Genomic DNA, 16,233 nt, shown 5'->3' with positions numbered 1-16,233 from the left:
CCTCGGACTTCTCCCACCCGAGCTCCTACTGAAAATTTTATCTTTGGTGGTATGTGGATGCTACGGCTCTCAATTCGTTCATAGCCGGTCTCCCCAAAATGATATTATATGATGACGGGGAATCCACTACGGTGAATGAAGTCATCACCGTCCTCTTAAGATCTTGAGAACCCAATGTTAATGGCAACATGATCTCCCCTTCCGGGTAAACCATATGGCCAACAAAACCAAAGAGGGCAGTCTCCACAGCCTCTAGGTGGTAGCTCTGCAAATCCATCTGTACAAAGGCATCTTTAAAAATTACATTTACAGAGCTGCCTGAGTCCACAAAGACCCGTAGAATATCATAATTCGCCACTCGGGCTTGGATCACCAGGGCGTCGTTGTGGGGCAGATTCACCCCTCTCAAATCTTCCGGGCCAAAACTAATGATCGCCTCATTCTTTCTTGCTCCCTCTACCTCCAAACATTCCCTCCTGCTTCTCCCCTTCCTTGCCCGGTTAGAGTCTCCATCAGTAGAGCCTCCTAATATCATTTTGATCATTCCTGTGGCAGGGGGCGAATTCTTTTTTCTCTCGGGCTCAGGCTCCCTTCTTCTACTGGGCTCAATCCTCGGGATATTCCTCACACTTCCTCTTCGGGCGCTGGATCCTGGTGGCCGAGATGTCCAAGGTGGCACTCTCGGCCTCTGGCTATTGTTACTGGGTCCCGGGATGGAGGGTGAGACATAATTCCCCTTTAGTGCCTTGCAGTTTTCAGTGTTATGGTGGCACACTTTGTGAAAAGAGCAAAATCCACTCTTTTCTGGCCGGGATAACTGATGATCCGGGGCCAAATCTCTGCTGCACTCCTGCACTTCCCTCTCCCGAGCAATTTTCAGAGGCACGTGGTGAGAAAAGTGCCCTGTATTGCCTCTTTTCTGTCCCCTCTCCTCGGGCTTAGACATCCGGTCTCCTTTTTCCTTTCTCACAGCCTCCATCTTCTGTTTCTGGGCCTCCTCCATATTGATATATTTTTCTGATCGCGACAATAGATCCTCGAAATCTCCCGGCACCTTCTTAGTCAGTGACTTGAAGAATTCACCCTCTCTCAAACCCTGGGTGAATGCAGTAGTCTTTGTTTCAGTGGCACAAGTAGGGACGTCTAGGGCCACTCTGTTGAATCTTCTGATATAGGCCCTTAAACTCTCTTCCGGGTTCTGCTTAACTTCAAAAAGACTAAAAGCAGTCTTTTTGTACTTTTTACTGCTGCTAAAATGGTGTAAAAACACCTTCTGGAAGTCTCCAAAGGAACTGATACTTTGGGAAGTCAAGCCTTCGAACCACCTCTGAGCTGAATCCACCAGTGTTGTTAGGAACACCTTGCACTTGATTCTATCAGTGTAACAGTGCAACATGGCCATATTTTCAAACCTGGCTAGGTGTTCCTCCGGGTCTGCATTGCCATCATAGTCTTTCACCTTCGCAGATTTGAAATTTCTAGGAAGAGGCTCCCGGACGATGATATCAGAAAACGGGCATCCTCTCGGGACTGCCTGGGCAACGCTCCGTCTTTCCAACTGTCCTTCCAAGACCTTCATCTTCTGCCTTAATTCCAACAATTCCTCTGCCACGGTAGGAGATTTGGACCCAGCGCTGGATCCCTCGTCTTCTCCTACCATCTCGTTATCCCTCCTTCCCTGCCCCTGCTCCTGCTCAAATCCCTGCTCATGTCCCTGTCTATCACCCAGTTTATCACCGGGTGGTGTGACAGGGTGAGAGACCTCCTTCCTGGCCATAGCTAGCACGACGGCATCGACCGTCATTTTCTTTAACTCTTCAGGGGTCAGGGTAATGAGGTTTGTTCCAATGTTATTAACATCGGCTTGTCTTGAAGTTTGTCCCCCATCACCCTGGGCGTGAGAATTACCCTGGTTGGTTCTTCTCGTACGAGCCATATCAACGTCTCGAACTCAGTGATTCCCATAGACGGCGCCAATGATGTGATCTCGTTAAAATGGGTTAGCCGGGTACGGGGCTCCAACGGACCAAATCAATAATTTATAGTGTTTGGGAATTTGAGTGAAGATAATGGCTTAGATCAACACCTGCAAACAAGAAAGTAACTCGTGAATGGGCGCCGGAGGGATGTCCGGCGTGGCCACTCCGATGCTTAAGTCAGCAGGCTTTTAAATGAACACAAGCAATATTTGAGGGAAAATATGTAACTGCTTTTAGTTCAAAGATTTCAGAATCATTAAATGACTTTAATAACTGCTATTTATAGTGGAAGAATGAGTAGTTACCTCGATTATCACACTACCTACTAAGTCGGTTTACCATACTAGCTTCTGATGACTTCTCGGACACTCCAAACCCAAGTGGTTCTGACAGATTAGACTGCCTGTATCGATCACACTCGAGTGTGGTGCAATTCTCGAGGTGGCCTGGGTAGTTGGTTACCTGGGTACCTGTATGAGAGACCGGGTGGAGGAAAAGTACTCGGACAGTTGGCTTCTGATCCGGGCTATTCAACCGATAACCCGGGTCATCATTAACCCGGAAATGGGTCATCATTAACTCGGACTTTTACAGGGGTATCAGTATTCAACTTGACCCCCGATTGGGATCCTCCTTTCCAATTGGAATTCTTAAAGCTAGCTTCTTGCAAGATGGGACCTCGTTTCCCGACATGGTTTCGAACACAAAGTAAAGTTTCCCAGCTTGATCTCTCTAGCGCTAATATTTCAGATGAGTTACCTGAATGGTTTTGGGATTCTCTTCCTAGGCTAGAATTCTTGAATCTCTCTCATAACCAGATTAGTGGCAGACTTCCTGATTTATCATCCAAATTATCTGGTCATCCTTTGGTAGATTTAAGTTTTAATGAATTTGCAGGTCTCATACCATCGTTTCACCCCAATACCACGTGTTTGTATCTCTCCAATAATAACTTTTTTGGATCAATATCATTCTTGTGCAAGTCCAAATATGATGAGCTCGGCTTACTGGATTTTTCAAACAACCAGTTGTCAGGACAACTTCCTAACTGCTGGGAGAACACGGTGGTGGACATTCTCGACTTGTCGAACAATAAATTTTCTGGTGAAATTCCAGATACTTTGGGCTATGCATCACCAATGACTCTGCACTTGTTCAACAATAGCTTATCTGGTGAATTACCGTCCAGTTTAAAAAATAGTGGGTCATTGGAAGTTCTTGATGTTGGAAGTAACAAGTTAACAGGAAATATCCCGGCATGGATTGGAACAAATCTTGCAAGCTTGGTGATTCTCAATATTCGAGGCAATAATTTTTTTGGAAGTATTCCTCCAGAACTATGTTATCTTACACAAATTCAAATCTTAGACCTCTCCAGGAACAATCTATCAGGAAGAATCCCCCTCCATTGCTTCAAAAATTTCACTAATTTTGTTCAGAAAAGTAGCAGAACACCGTATGGTGATTTGGCTTCAGGTTATTCTTATCCAATAGTTTACAACGTGGTGGACAAGGTAGTTGTTCAATGGAAAGGGCGTTTGTTTGAGTACAGTAAAACACTTTATCTTCTTACACTCATAGATCTCTCTAGCAACAGAATAGAGGGAAATATTCCTAAGGAGATTTTCCAGATGGAGGGATTGGTTTATTTGAATCTGTCAAGAAACCATTTGAAAGGAAATATAGACCCAGCAATTCATCAAATGGAGTCGTTGGAATGCCTAGATGTGTCCAGAAACCAACTCTCGGGGGAGATTCCTACGGGCCTTGGGACTTTACCTTTCTTGGCTTTTCTCAACTTGTCAAACAACGATTTTTCAGGCAAAATTCCATCTGGAACACAACTTCAGGGCTTTAATGCATCATTGTATGCCGGAAATATCGGACTATGTGGCCCCCCTCTACCAATGTGCCCTGAGGATTACCCGATCCTTTGTCCGGTCATAATAGCGACGAGAACGATGATGATGCCTTCATGAAGCAATCTTTCTTAAAGGAGTTTTACATAACTATTGTCTTGGGTTTCATTGTTGGGTTCTGGGGAATTATTGGTACCCTGCTACTTTGTAAACCGTGGAGATATGCTTATTTTAGTTTCTTTGACAGGATCATATGTACATGAGAAGGTTAAGGTAGTTTATTATAGCATGATTGTATCTCCTTTCACTACATATGTTGAGGCATGCCTTTTTTTAATTTCTTAAAATTTTCTTTTTGCTGTCATTTTATTTTTCCTTACATTAGAATTTTAATGGTCGTCAAGATCAGTTTATTAATGTTGAAAGCTGTCATGTCCCTTTCCATCTGATCCTGCAACCACTTCAGCCGTAAGTCATCTCTCTTGATTGTTAAAAATAACTCTCCGACAACAGGTTTCAAAAACAACCGTGTTGCATACATCCACAAACTAGACATACAACCTAAAACCAACATGCAGTCTTCGATAGCGCACTATCCCACTCTGTCAGTTGACACGCGAGATGATTGTGATTAAATCTCTATTGTATTAACCCTCTGCTCTAGACACCTCACAATTTTTTCTGCAGTTGATGTTTTCTTTTGCTTTTTATGACTGATGGGAGTAGAAAACGGGTTGCTTCTGAGGTTGTTTCTTCTAGATGATCCACTTTCCAATGTTGGTTTGCTGTGTGTGAGTTGTATGGTAGATGTCAGGTCCATTAACCTCACTCGAATGTATATTAATATCATCTTCGGGCTCATCTTGTAAGTGTGGTGGCATAATCCAGAGCTTGATGCCTACACACTGTTCCCTGTAGGTACAACATCTGAAAATAATAAATCTTGATCATGTACTAGCAAAGGTCCTCGCTCTCTGAATTTGGCAGCTTCAGGATGTGCCTAATAAAAGCATAAAATCACGTAAGCATGTGTTAAATAAATAAGTACTAAAACGCTGAAATATATCACAAAAGTGCCATCCTTTTTAAACTCACTTGTATCTTCCATTGCCACCACTCAGAAGCAGCATCCACGGTTCACTGTCCCTGGTTCCAACTTAGCCCAGTCTCTCTTCTCAATAATGTTTTCCAAATACTTCATTCTTTCTTCAAGCTATCCTAACAATCTTTTAATGGTATCTTTGAATATTTACGATTAGTAATCAAATTTTTCCAGCCAATCTTGTTAAAATGAGTACCAGGCCTATTCCCTGCTTCGAGCTCCTCTACGCATATTCTAATAAATCCCAATTCGCTTTCGCAATCTACCCTCGTAGTTTGTTGTCTACTAGCATCAATGATTTGAGATGTTTGTGATAATGGTTGTGATAGTGGTTGTGATAGTGATCGTGAATACATCTGACAATTAGAATCAGAACATATATATCTGCCCAAGGCATTTGTGAATCCATAACTACATAACACAAGTCGAAGAATGGGGCTGAATGCATTAAAGTATTTGGTAGAAAAAAACATGTAGGCATCAGTAATGTCTCATGGAACAGAACAAGGCTCATAACTTGAAATACAACTTAAGGCAGAACACTTGCAAAAGTTAAGTTACTAACATATATTAAACAACACCACTTTGAAATTATATTTTTCATGTGTGACCTCATTTATTTTTCATAACTTAAAATACAAATAAATTTATTTTATTCATGTACGTATTTCAGACTTAGAAATAATATGAAAATCTGTCAAACATATCTCAACTCTGAGCTTATATTATTCATATCAATTCATTGTCCCATAAGCCAAGACATCTGGTGCATGGCTAGGCCACTTTGTAAATGGACGAGAATTAAATTAATCAAGCCCCTAAAACTCATGCAACAAAAGTGAGTAGCAACAATAATGTAAAAGCAGTGGCAATAGACAGGAAAATGGAGATTGACAGGCAGTGGCGGAGCCATGAATATGGTGTTATCCGGGCTATAATTTTAAACTCTAACATCCTTTAATATTTTAAATTGATCTACCCGGGATAATACCAACTTTATTCAAAATTATACAAAAATTTACATATAAATTTTTTTTTTAAAATTTGGACCACCCGGGCTAAGAGGATCTACCTCCGCCCCTGCCGACAGGATTAAACTTTAGTGACAGAGAGCAGATAAGAATATAAAGTTGGACTTGACTGTAAGAAAACAAGGGGTAGTTCTCACGCCAAAGAGAAGCGCAGCCCAAGTGAAAAGCCGGTGGAGATGTCGAAAAACCAAGTGTAGATCATGTGCTTTGTTTTTAATTATGAAAAAATAAAAATGATCTCCTTGTCAATATAAATCCAAATACTCAATAAGGATATATGTAAAATTCACAAACGCTAATGAATTATCACTACACTATTTATTGATTGTAGTAATTTATAATAATTTTTATATTAATTTTCTCAAATAATACATCTTTATATTACATTAAATATTTTATCCTTTTAATTTTATCTCTACATGTTTTTTTTATGATTCTAATGTAATTTTATAATTATATTTTTGGTACAATTTTTAATTAAATAATAAATTTATAGTATCACAAGAAAAGACATGAAAAAATTAACTATATATGCAATAGTAGAATAACATAATACATATAGAATAATATGCTAATATGAGGTTTAATACTTACATATTTTATGGTTTTTTAACAAATAATTGAAAATAAATAGTTTAATAAATTATTTAAGAGAATTTATATATGTTAATATATTAATAGTCTGATAAAATATGGATCTCTTATAAGAATTCAGAAATGTAGCTATAATAAGGAATTTAAAGGTTTTAATAGAATTTTTTTTAAAAAAAATTTATATATCAGACAAATTTATAATTTCAATATACAAAATTTAATGATATTTGAAACGTCTACTCTCGACCTTGCTTTTCAAGAAGATTGGAACCAAAATCAAAAATAAAATATTTTTTTGGTTTCAGTTCCAAAATCAGCTATCATAATATATAAATTTTAAGGCATAGTTGTTAAAAAATTAGCTTTACTGTCTCACATCTTGTATAACTATTTTATTCGATGTTAAAAAATAGATTATAGCAGCACTTTAAAAAAAAATTATATATCAAACAAATTTATAATTTCGATCAAAAAATTTGATAATATGAGATCTTTTGATTTATAATTTTCAATTTATATATATTGTTTTTTTAATTTTTTTATTATTTATGAAATTTTTTAAAAATCAAAAAATCAACAATAAGAAAATAACAAATTTCACATTCAATTAAGCGCCAAAAATATTGCATATAATTTGATTATATTATAACTCTAAAACAAGTTATGATTCCAAATATTTAATACTACGACCTATTTGATATAAAAAAATTGAATCATCGAAAATAAATAGTTTGAAATGTCCAATGTATATATAAATAAGAACTAAGCACACACAAATACATAAAAAAATAACAATGATTCAAATCTGAATGTTTGATGAAAAATATAAATTATATATATATATATATATATATATTAATAATTTTTTATTAACATGTATATGAAAATTACTTGATTGTAAAAAATTTATATATCTGCATCTATTTTTTCTTTCAAGTAAAATAATAACTATACATAAGAAAATTTAATGTAATACATATATAATTTTGATTTTGATTTTATTACATTGTATAACAAAAAAATTACATAGATTTGATCGTCAAAATCAATAAAAAATCAAAACCCTAAATATGTAATACATGAAAAGAGATATTGATAAGTGACTAAAAGACACATAAGTTATTTTCTACTATAAAAAAATATATGACATAGTCCTTATAATAAATATAATTACAATGATCATTATTTAACATTTATCAAAATACTAATTACTAGAGCTTTTACATATAATATTTTAACATATTTATTTAATTACTTGGAAATCAAACTAACTAATTCAACAAATAAAAAATAGCATTTTTTAATTAAATTTTATTTCTTCGGTTATATTTAAAATTTTAATGGTGAAAATCATATCAATAATTTAAAATTTGTATTTAATAATCATTGTATGAGTTTATTTGATATTTATCATAAAATCTTATCTGAATGTGTATTTTATTACATATATTGATTTATTTATTATTTTAAGATTGTATTTAACTAGAAATCAATAGTAATCAATGTTAGTCTATAAAAGATAGATTTTTAGATAAAATTAATAATACGTGATATAGAATTATAAAAACAAAGGTGAAAAAAATAATCTGTTAAATATTATTTAAATTGAATATTATGAGTTATATTTTACTATCAATATTATTAATTTATTAGTTTTTATATTGTTTTGATGAGTTAGTCATGAGAATTTTAAATTAATAATTATTTGTTCTTAGTGTGCTTCAATTATGTAAATTATGATTTATGTATTGATAAAATCCATAATTTGGTTGATTTTTATGTTATTCTGCCTTATACATGGTGTTTGGATATATATTTTTTAAATTTATTTCAGTTCATTTTGTTGTATATATTATGCTCATTATCATTTGTTATATAACATAAAATCAACATATTGAATTTTAATTTGAGAAAAATTTTTGGAAGTAAGTTATATAAGTTCTTAATTAATTTATCATGTAATATAACAAGAGATTAAATCAAGATAAATAAAAAAATGATTCAAATTGTTTTTTTAGAAAATTAAATTTTTATTAAATAGTTGGTTTTTCTGTGTACCACACGTGCTTCATGCTAGTAAAAATAAATAACCACAAAAAGGAAAAAAAATATTAAAATAGAAAGAGTTAAAAACATGAAACTCAGAAAAGTGGTGACAACGGTAGAATTTAACATGAAAGCTGAATAAAATATAACTTTATTTCTGAAGAACTCCTAGATCTAAAATTAAGAAAACTGAGATATTCATGTATAATATTCTACCATTTCAACTTTCTAATTCCAAAAGTAAGATGGACAAGCTATAGATTTGATGTAAAAGTTTACTCAATCAAAATAATCAAAGGCTATTATGGAATATCATAAGTTTTTTAAGGATACAAATAAAAAAAACTAACTTATGGTTAGTTTGTCGGAGGCTCTAATAATTGGCAACACTGGAGAACATGTAACCATTGGATTGGCATATTCCTTTGCACAATCCAAGTATATAATGTTGATCAGAAGAGTGGGAAGAAGAACTTTGATCATCCCGAATTCTATAGAAAAAATCGAAGGAGAAAGCGAGTGAAATCCTCTCAAACTTCAAGAGTGTTTTCTAAAAATGTACAGTAGCTAGAGAACGAGAGTGAATTGGAGAGATCATGCTTTTTATCTTCGAGATCTTTCGTAGTTTTGATCAGATGCTTAAACTCGTCACAAGTTCAAGACAATATCGATTTGATGTGATTCGTCGTCGACATAAATTTTTTTTTTCGATTTTCATATTATTTAATTCTTGATACATAGATAGCTTTGACAAACTTAGTATTTACAACTTCGATTTAATGAACAAAAATCGCGTAGTTTTCCCAACATTTTTTTCAATGAAAAACAATTTAAAGATGAATTAATGCTGAGAAGTTACTTTAGAAATGGGGAAGAGCATCGGCCTGTCGTGTTGTGTGGGCAAATGTTTATCTGGAATTTGAGTATGAGGGCAGTAAACCATTTTATCTTCCCACGTTAATAGATCTTTCTTGCAATAGGATAGAGGGAAATATTCCTATAGAGATTTTTCAGATGGAGGGATTAGTCTATTTGAATTTGTCAAGAAACCATTTAAGAGGCGGTATAAATTCAACAATTCAACAAATGGAAGCCTTGGAATGTCTTGATCTCTCTGGAAACCAACTCTCCGGCGAGATTCCTGCCAGCCTTGGGGCTTTACCTTTCCTGGAAATTCTGGACTTGTCAAACAACAATTTTTCAGGTGAAATACCATCCGGCATCCAACTTCAGGGCTTCAACGCATCAACATATGCAGGAAATATTGGACTATGCGGATCCCCTCTCCCAACTTGCCCCGGCAATGAGCCCCCTCCATCCGGTCATCATGGAAAACTTGACGATGGCGATGGCGATGGCGATGCCTTCAGTAACCAATCTCTTATACAGGAGTTTTACATAACCATAGTCTTGGGTTTCATTGTTGGATTCTGGGGTGTTATTGGTACTTTGCTAGTCAAAAAATCGTGGAGATTTGCATATTTTAATTTCTTTGACCGGATCCATGATTATGTGTGCTTGAAAGCAGCTCTATACTGGAGAAGATTGAGGTATTTTCACTTTGTCTCACATTAGAATTTTATTTGCCATCAATTAATTGAAGCACGCTTATAGTCCATAACAACATCATTCATTGTCTCTGAATATGGATTTTGGTTTCAGACTTCAACATCTGCACAATATTCAGACATGATCCAGATTGTTTCCGTGGCGTCGAATATCTAGTGTTGAAGAATTACATTCGTTTGTCCACATGAAAGCTAAATATTATTCATGTCTGGTGCGATCCTGGTGAAATGGATGAGCAGGGTCGGGTGCTCCACCAGATCGAATCAATAATGTTGTTCAGGAAAATGAGCAAGGTAGATGGATCTGTGAGCTATTGCTTCCACTGTGACCTGCAGACAGGGAGATGAACTCGTGAATGGGCGCCGGAGAGGTGTCCGGCGTGGCCACTTCGATGCTTAAGTCAGTGAATGATTCAAGCCAAGAAACCAATGTAACCAAGTGATGGTTGTGAGATTGATGTGGAAGAATGAATGTAAATGTAAAGAGAGAACCTGATATTTATAGTAGGAGAAGTAATGATGACCTCGTTCTCCGTGCTACCTACTAATTATAGTAGAACGGCTGAGCACACCGTATATTCTGACATGTCAAATCTCATACTGGTCACATCCAGCCCATCTGATTTTGTCAACCCATCGGCCTGGTGTCAGAGATGGGACAATCGCCCACATCCTATTCTGCTAGTATACTCGAGTGCGGTGCTCATATCGAGGTGGCCCGAGTAGAAAGTTCCCGGGAGCTTGAACGAGAGCCCGGACGTCCGGTTGCCCGGGGAGGAGACGTCCCGGGCATTCACCCGCCCGGCTCCTGATGACCCTTCGTGCCGACTTGTCCTGATTCTGGCCATCCATCCAGTATCCTGGGTCGTCCATGCTCCGGGCACAAGAATCGTCAATGACTCGGGCATAACCCGGGCTATCCCAAGGGTATCATCAATGTCCAAAGAGACTCTCGTGAGTTCATTGGTCTCGAAGAATATTGGAATACACAAGATTGAAAAGATGAATAAATAGTTGATCTTTCTTTTGGCATATTCATTAATATATTAGCTAATTTATCCGAATGAAATTACTTAAAATGAAACTGGGACAAAAAAAATTCTCTATTCAATTCGACTTTGATTGTTGACTGTAAAGGAAATCTTCAAATTGACAGATAGTCTTCAAAACCACACATCCTACTGTCTCGATATATGATTCTTCTCTTCAACAAGTCCATTGATATATCAAGAAAAGATAAATGGGACAATTTTTTTGATCTTTTTGAAAAAAAAATTCCATTGGTTCATATAATGTAAAGGAAAAAGATACGAAGAATAGGAAAAACTTGTAATTCAAAATTAGGGACTGGAGAATCTGTCTACGCCAGGCAGAACCCGGGTAAATACATTTTTTAAATAAAGTTTCGAGTTGAATAAAGGCTATAATGATTTATTTCGAAATTTGAGGAAAAACATGATGTATTTTGGCTTTGATTGGAAATTAGTGGTAAATATATATATGGTGTTATAACAAGCTGGTATCATTGTTATTTTAGGCCGTAGATTTAGTAAAGAATCGTTCAAATTGCAGGTAATTTCATATACATTTTCATTAGGATGTCGCTTAATATTCAAGTATAATCAGTCTCGGCGAAAATTGACCAAAATAGCCAACTATGAAAAGATAATGTACCGAAACCAAAATTTGAACAAAATAATATTAATCATTGAGTAAATTATGTTATATACAAGCACGAAAGATTGCTAAAAACTCTCATGAAAAACAATGATCTACTCATGTTTTAAAATCTTTAACAAACATATCCATATGTTTTCAAATCTTAAACACACGCACTCTTGTCTATACATGTTTAGGGATATATACGCTCAAGACTTAAAAAATCTGAATTTTGGTAGATTTTTTTGTAAAAATTGACAATAATTACCACCATCATTCCGTGAAATGTTAATAGAACTGAAGATTAAACCTTCACATACGACTCTCTCCAGTCTCCAGGAACCATGGGTCCACAGTCCACTCCCATAAATTTCTTTCTGCGTCAACGCCTAGTCTTCCACTTACGAGCCAAATGTCTCTCCCAGTCAATTTTCTAGCGTTTCTATCACTATCACCTCCAATAATTTTCCATCCATTCTTATAAGTCAGTCCACCTTAATTAATATTTTTGGTTTTTTTTTCTATATGTCTCGGCATAAGTTTAATTATTGAGTTCAAATTATTTTGATATGAGGACTAGCTGCAAACTGATCTATCTATAAATTCTTTGTTGCGGCATTAGAGGTTATTTAACAACCAAACTGAAGAGAATAGAAATGGATGATAGAAAATGTAATACTAAATCATTGTCTATGTTTCTTGTTCTTGTTTCTATATACACTTTGAAAGGCGGAAATGGAGAAGGGATCAGGTGTATAGAGAAAGAGAAACATGCTCTGCTCAAACTCAAGCAAGAAATCATTGATCCAGATAATGATCTTTCGTCATGGGGAAGTGAAGAAAACAAAAGTGAATGTTGCAGTTGGAGAGGGGTTAGTTGTAGAGACATGCATGGCCATGTGATTGGTCTCGAGTTTTTTAATGACGGGATGGTGATCCAGAACGTCGATTGGCTATCTAATCTTTCTTCTTTGTTTCATCTTGAGTTTTGGGGTTCAAGTTTTACTCAAAGCTTGGAAACCATTATGTTCCGAAACTTATTGATGATCCCTTCTCTGAAGAAACTGTCTTTGATGAGTTGTGATTTCCCCAACGATACATCTTCTGTAGATGTATATACCAATTCTACTTTTTCATCTCTTTCTTTTCTTGATCTAAATGGAGTAAGTAGTCTCACCTCGTTGGCCTTCCATTGGTTATTTAACGTTAGCACAAGTTTGGTTAGCATTGATCTATCTGATAATAAATTAGATTGTCCCATTCCTGATGCATTTGGTCATAAACTTGTTTTTCTTGAGTATCTTGATCTATCAGGCAATAGATTTGACGGTGGAATTCCAAATTCACTGCTGAATCTAAGAAGTTTGAAAAGTTTAGATCTATCGCACAATCGAATCACAGGTTCACTGCCTGAAAGTGTTGGGGAACTTTCAAAACTTGAATTTTTGGATGTTTCTTTTAATTTACTAGAAGGCCAAATTTCTGAGTCTCACCTCTCCAAACTCCAAAACTTAGAAATATTGGATTTGTCTCACAATTCATTAGGACCTCGTTTCCCAACATGGGTTCACACTCTAAGTAATGTTTCTCACCTTGATCTCTCTTGTGCCAATATTTCAGATGAATTACCTGAAAGTTTTTGGGATTATCTTCCAAGATTAGCATTCTTAAATCTCTCTCATAATCATATTAGTGGCAAACTTCCTGATTTGTCATCAAAAGTATTTGTTCGTCCTTCTCTAGATTTAAGTTTTAATGAACTTTCAGGTCTCATACCATTATTTCACCACGATACCACGCGTCTGTATCTGTCTGACAATAAATTTTCTGGAACAATTTCATCCTTGTGCAAATCCAACTATGATGCGTTGTTCTTACTCGATCTCTCGAACAACCGGTTGTCCGGGCAACTTCCTAATTGTTGGGAGAACATGTCTTTGACCATTCTCGACTTGTCCAACAATAGTTTTTCTGGAAAAATCCCAAATTCTTTGGGTAGAGGATTAGTTGCTCTATTCTTGGGCAATAATAACTTCTCTGGTGAATTGCCCTTTGGTTTGAATAATAATAAATTCTTATTAATTCTTGATGTTGGAGGAAACAAGTTAACAGGAAAGATCCCGACATGGATAGGAACAGATTATGCAAGATTGGCGTATCTGAATATTCGAGGCAATAATTTTTTTGGAAGTATCCCTCCAGAAATATGTCATCTTACACAAATTCGAATTTTAGATCTCTCCAGGAACAATCTATCAGGAACAACCCCCCTCCATTGCTTCGAAAATTTCACTAATTTGATTCAAAAAAATAGCAGCCTGACGGATGGTGTGCGTGATATGATTGATTCCCCTCCACTATTATACAAAGAAATGGCCAAAATAGTTGTTCAATTGAAAGGGCGTGAGTATGAGTTCAGTACAACACTATATCTTCTTAAACTCATAGATCTCTCTAGCAACAAAATAGAGGGAGATATTCCAACAGATGTTTTCCGGATGAAGGGGTTGCTTTCTTTGAATTTGTCGAGAAACCATTTGAGAGGACACATAGATCCAGCAGTTCATCAGATGGAATCCTTGGAATCTCTTGATCTGTCAAGAAACAAACTTTCGGGAGAGATTCCTATGGGCCTTGGGGATTTACCTTTCCTGGACTTTCTCGACTTGTCGAACAACAATTTTTCGGGTAAAATTCCACCCGGCACACAGCTTCAGGGCTTTTCAGCATCAGCATATGCTGGAAACATCGGGCTATGCGGCCCCCCTCTGCCAAGGTGCCCCGAGGATGGCCCCAACCCTCCATTGGGTGATCATGGAAAACAAGACAAAGGCGATGCGAGTGGTGATGCCTTCCCGAACCAATCTTTTTTAAAGGAATTTTACATAACGATAGTGTTGGGTTTCATTGTTGGATTCTGGGGAGTTGTTGGTACTTTGCTACTCAGGAAATCTTGGAGATATGCCTATTTCAATTTCTTTGATAGCCTGTGTCGGAAAGCGGTGAGAAGATCTAGATAATTTCTTTTTTGCAAGATTGTATTTCCTTTTGCTATGTAGAGAGAGAGGTGTGCCGCATTTTCATTTCTTGGAATGTTTGTGTTTTCTTTTTGCTGTCATTTCATTTTTCTCTCACGTTAGAATTTTTTCATCATAACGATCTTTCTCAACTTTCAATAAAGAATTGCTGAGATCCGATTGGTTTTGCAGCTGAAACAGATTAAAATCAATAAAAAAATGTCAAGAAGTCACTACCAACTAGATGGATTTTAATCATAATGAACACAAAATTCAGGGGAAAAAAGTCTCAAGGTCCTTCCTTCGTAGCTCGCTGAGAGCCGGGCGTTTATCCAACAAGTGCCACAGCCAATTCGGGTACTCCGAATCTGGTAAGATTTTAGGATCTTGCCCATGCATCTCTCAGGATATTGGCACCAAAAACCGTGGTGGAATTCACTTCTTTGCTCAATGTTAGAGCTTTTGGAGCGGTTGATGCAGCACCACCTTTTGAACCTTTCTTGGCTTTACCTCCAGCAGCAGCAGCAGCAAATGTGCCTTGTAATGATTTCACGATAGTAATCCCCATGCCTCTGTCGCTGCGGCAAGAACGAGCTAAGGGATAATAATTCATAATACCTCAACCATAAGCATGCGAGCATGTTCCTTGAAACTTGGCTTCACAAACATAAATGTTGCTCAATCCGTGAAACTTCTTGCATTTGAAACGATAAACGACAAATACTCCATCAAAAACATGTCTGTATTCTTCTCAACAGCAGCTATGGATGCATTCTTACCAATAACTAATAGTCCGCAAACAATCATTTGCAAGCCATACATCTGCATTGGTAAAAAAATAGTATATTTTGACCAAAGTTTCAAGTTTTAGATGAAATATGGTGTTCAAAGCCCAATTATAACTAATTTCTCCCCACCTCAAAAAAAGAAGAAGCCAACTTATACATGCATACACTTGCATTATTTTTCAAAGTTACAAGTCAAATATATAAAATAATAAAAAAAAAACCTCCTCGGTTTTTTTAAAAAAAAATTGGAAAAAATTTAATTATACAAAATGTCCAAAATATAGTTGATTGGAGAATTTAAAAAAAAATAGAAAAACCATATCACGATGCTTAAAAAAAACAAAAACAAAAGATAAAAACACCAAATAAAATTAATAAGTTGATTTTAAAAATAAATAAAAATAATCCAAGAAACTATTTCAAATAAGGAATGTAATTAAAATACTTTGGGATTCTACATAAATATTAAATTTATATAACAATTAATTATATGTAATGTACACATAACGATATTTCATGTACATGAAAAGTTATTTACATGAGATGATTGATCATGTGACAATAAATTAAAAAAAATACGGATAACGTAG

General features: G+C 35.8%; 3 protein-coding genes across 3 annotated transcripts; 2 read left to right on the top strand and 1 right to left on the bottom strand.

Moving 5' to 3' along the window:
* Positions 1–37: 37 nt before the first annotated feature.
* LOC142524969 (uncharacterized) lies at positions 38–1,936 on the bottom strand. Its single transcript, XM_075629135.1, has one exon. It carries the CDS (start codon positions 1,934–1,936, stop codon positions 38–40), a length of 1,899 nt encoding a protein of 632 aa, XP_075485250.1.
* Positions 1,937–2,595: 659 nt separating this feature from the next.
* Positions 2,596–4,202, top strand: LOC142524551 (receptor-like protein EIX2). The gene has a single exon (XM_075628588.1). The coding sequence runs from the start codon at positions 2,651–2,653 to the stop codon at positions 3,956–3,958; it is 1,308 nt and encodes a 435-aa protein (XP_075484703.1). The 5' UTR covers positions 2,596–2,650; the 3' UTR covers positions 3,959–4,202.
* Positions 4,203–9,535: 5,333 nt separating this feature from the next.
* Positions 9,536–15,049, top strand: LOC142524968 (receptor-like protein EIX1). The gene is made up of 2 exons (XM_075629134.1): positions 9,536–10,161; positions 12,440–15,049. Exons 1-2 carry the CDS (start codon positions 9,626–9,628, stop codon positions 14,856–14,858), a joined length of 2,955 nt encoding a protein of 984 aa, XP_075485249.1. The 5' UTR covers positions 9,536–9,625; the 3' UTR covers positions 14,859–15,049.
* Positions 15,050–16,233: the final 1,184 nt, after the last annotated feature.

This window comes from Primulina tabacum, chromosome 14, assembly GCF_025594145.1.
Source record: "Primulina tabacum isolate GXHZ01 chromosome 14, ASM2559414v2, whole genome shotgun sequence".
Lineage (NCBI taxonomy): Eukaryota > Viridiplantae > Streptophyta > Magnoliopsida > Lamiales > Gesneriaceae > Primulina > Primulina tabacum.
This window is presented reverse-complemented; position numbering and strand designations above follow the sequence as displayed.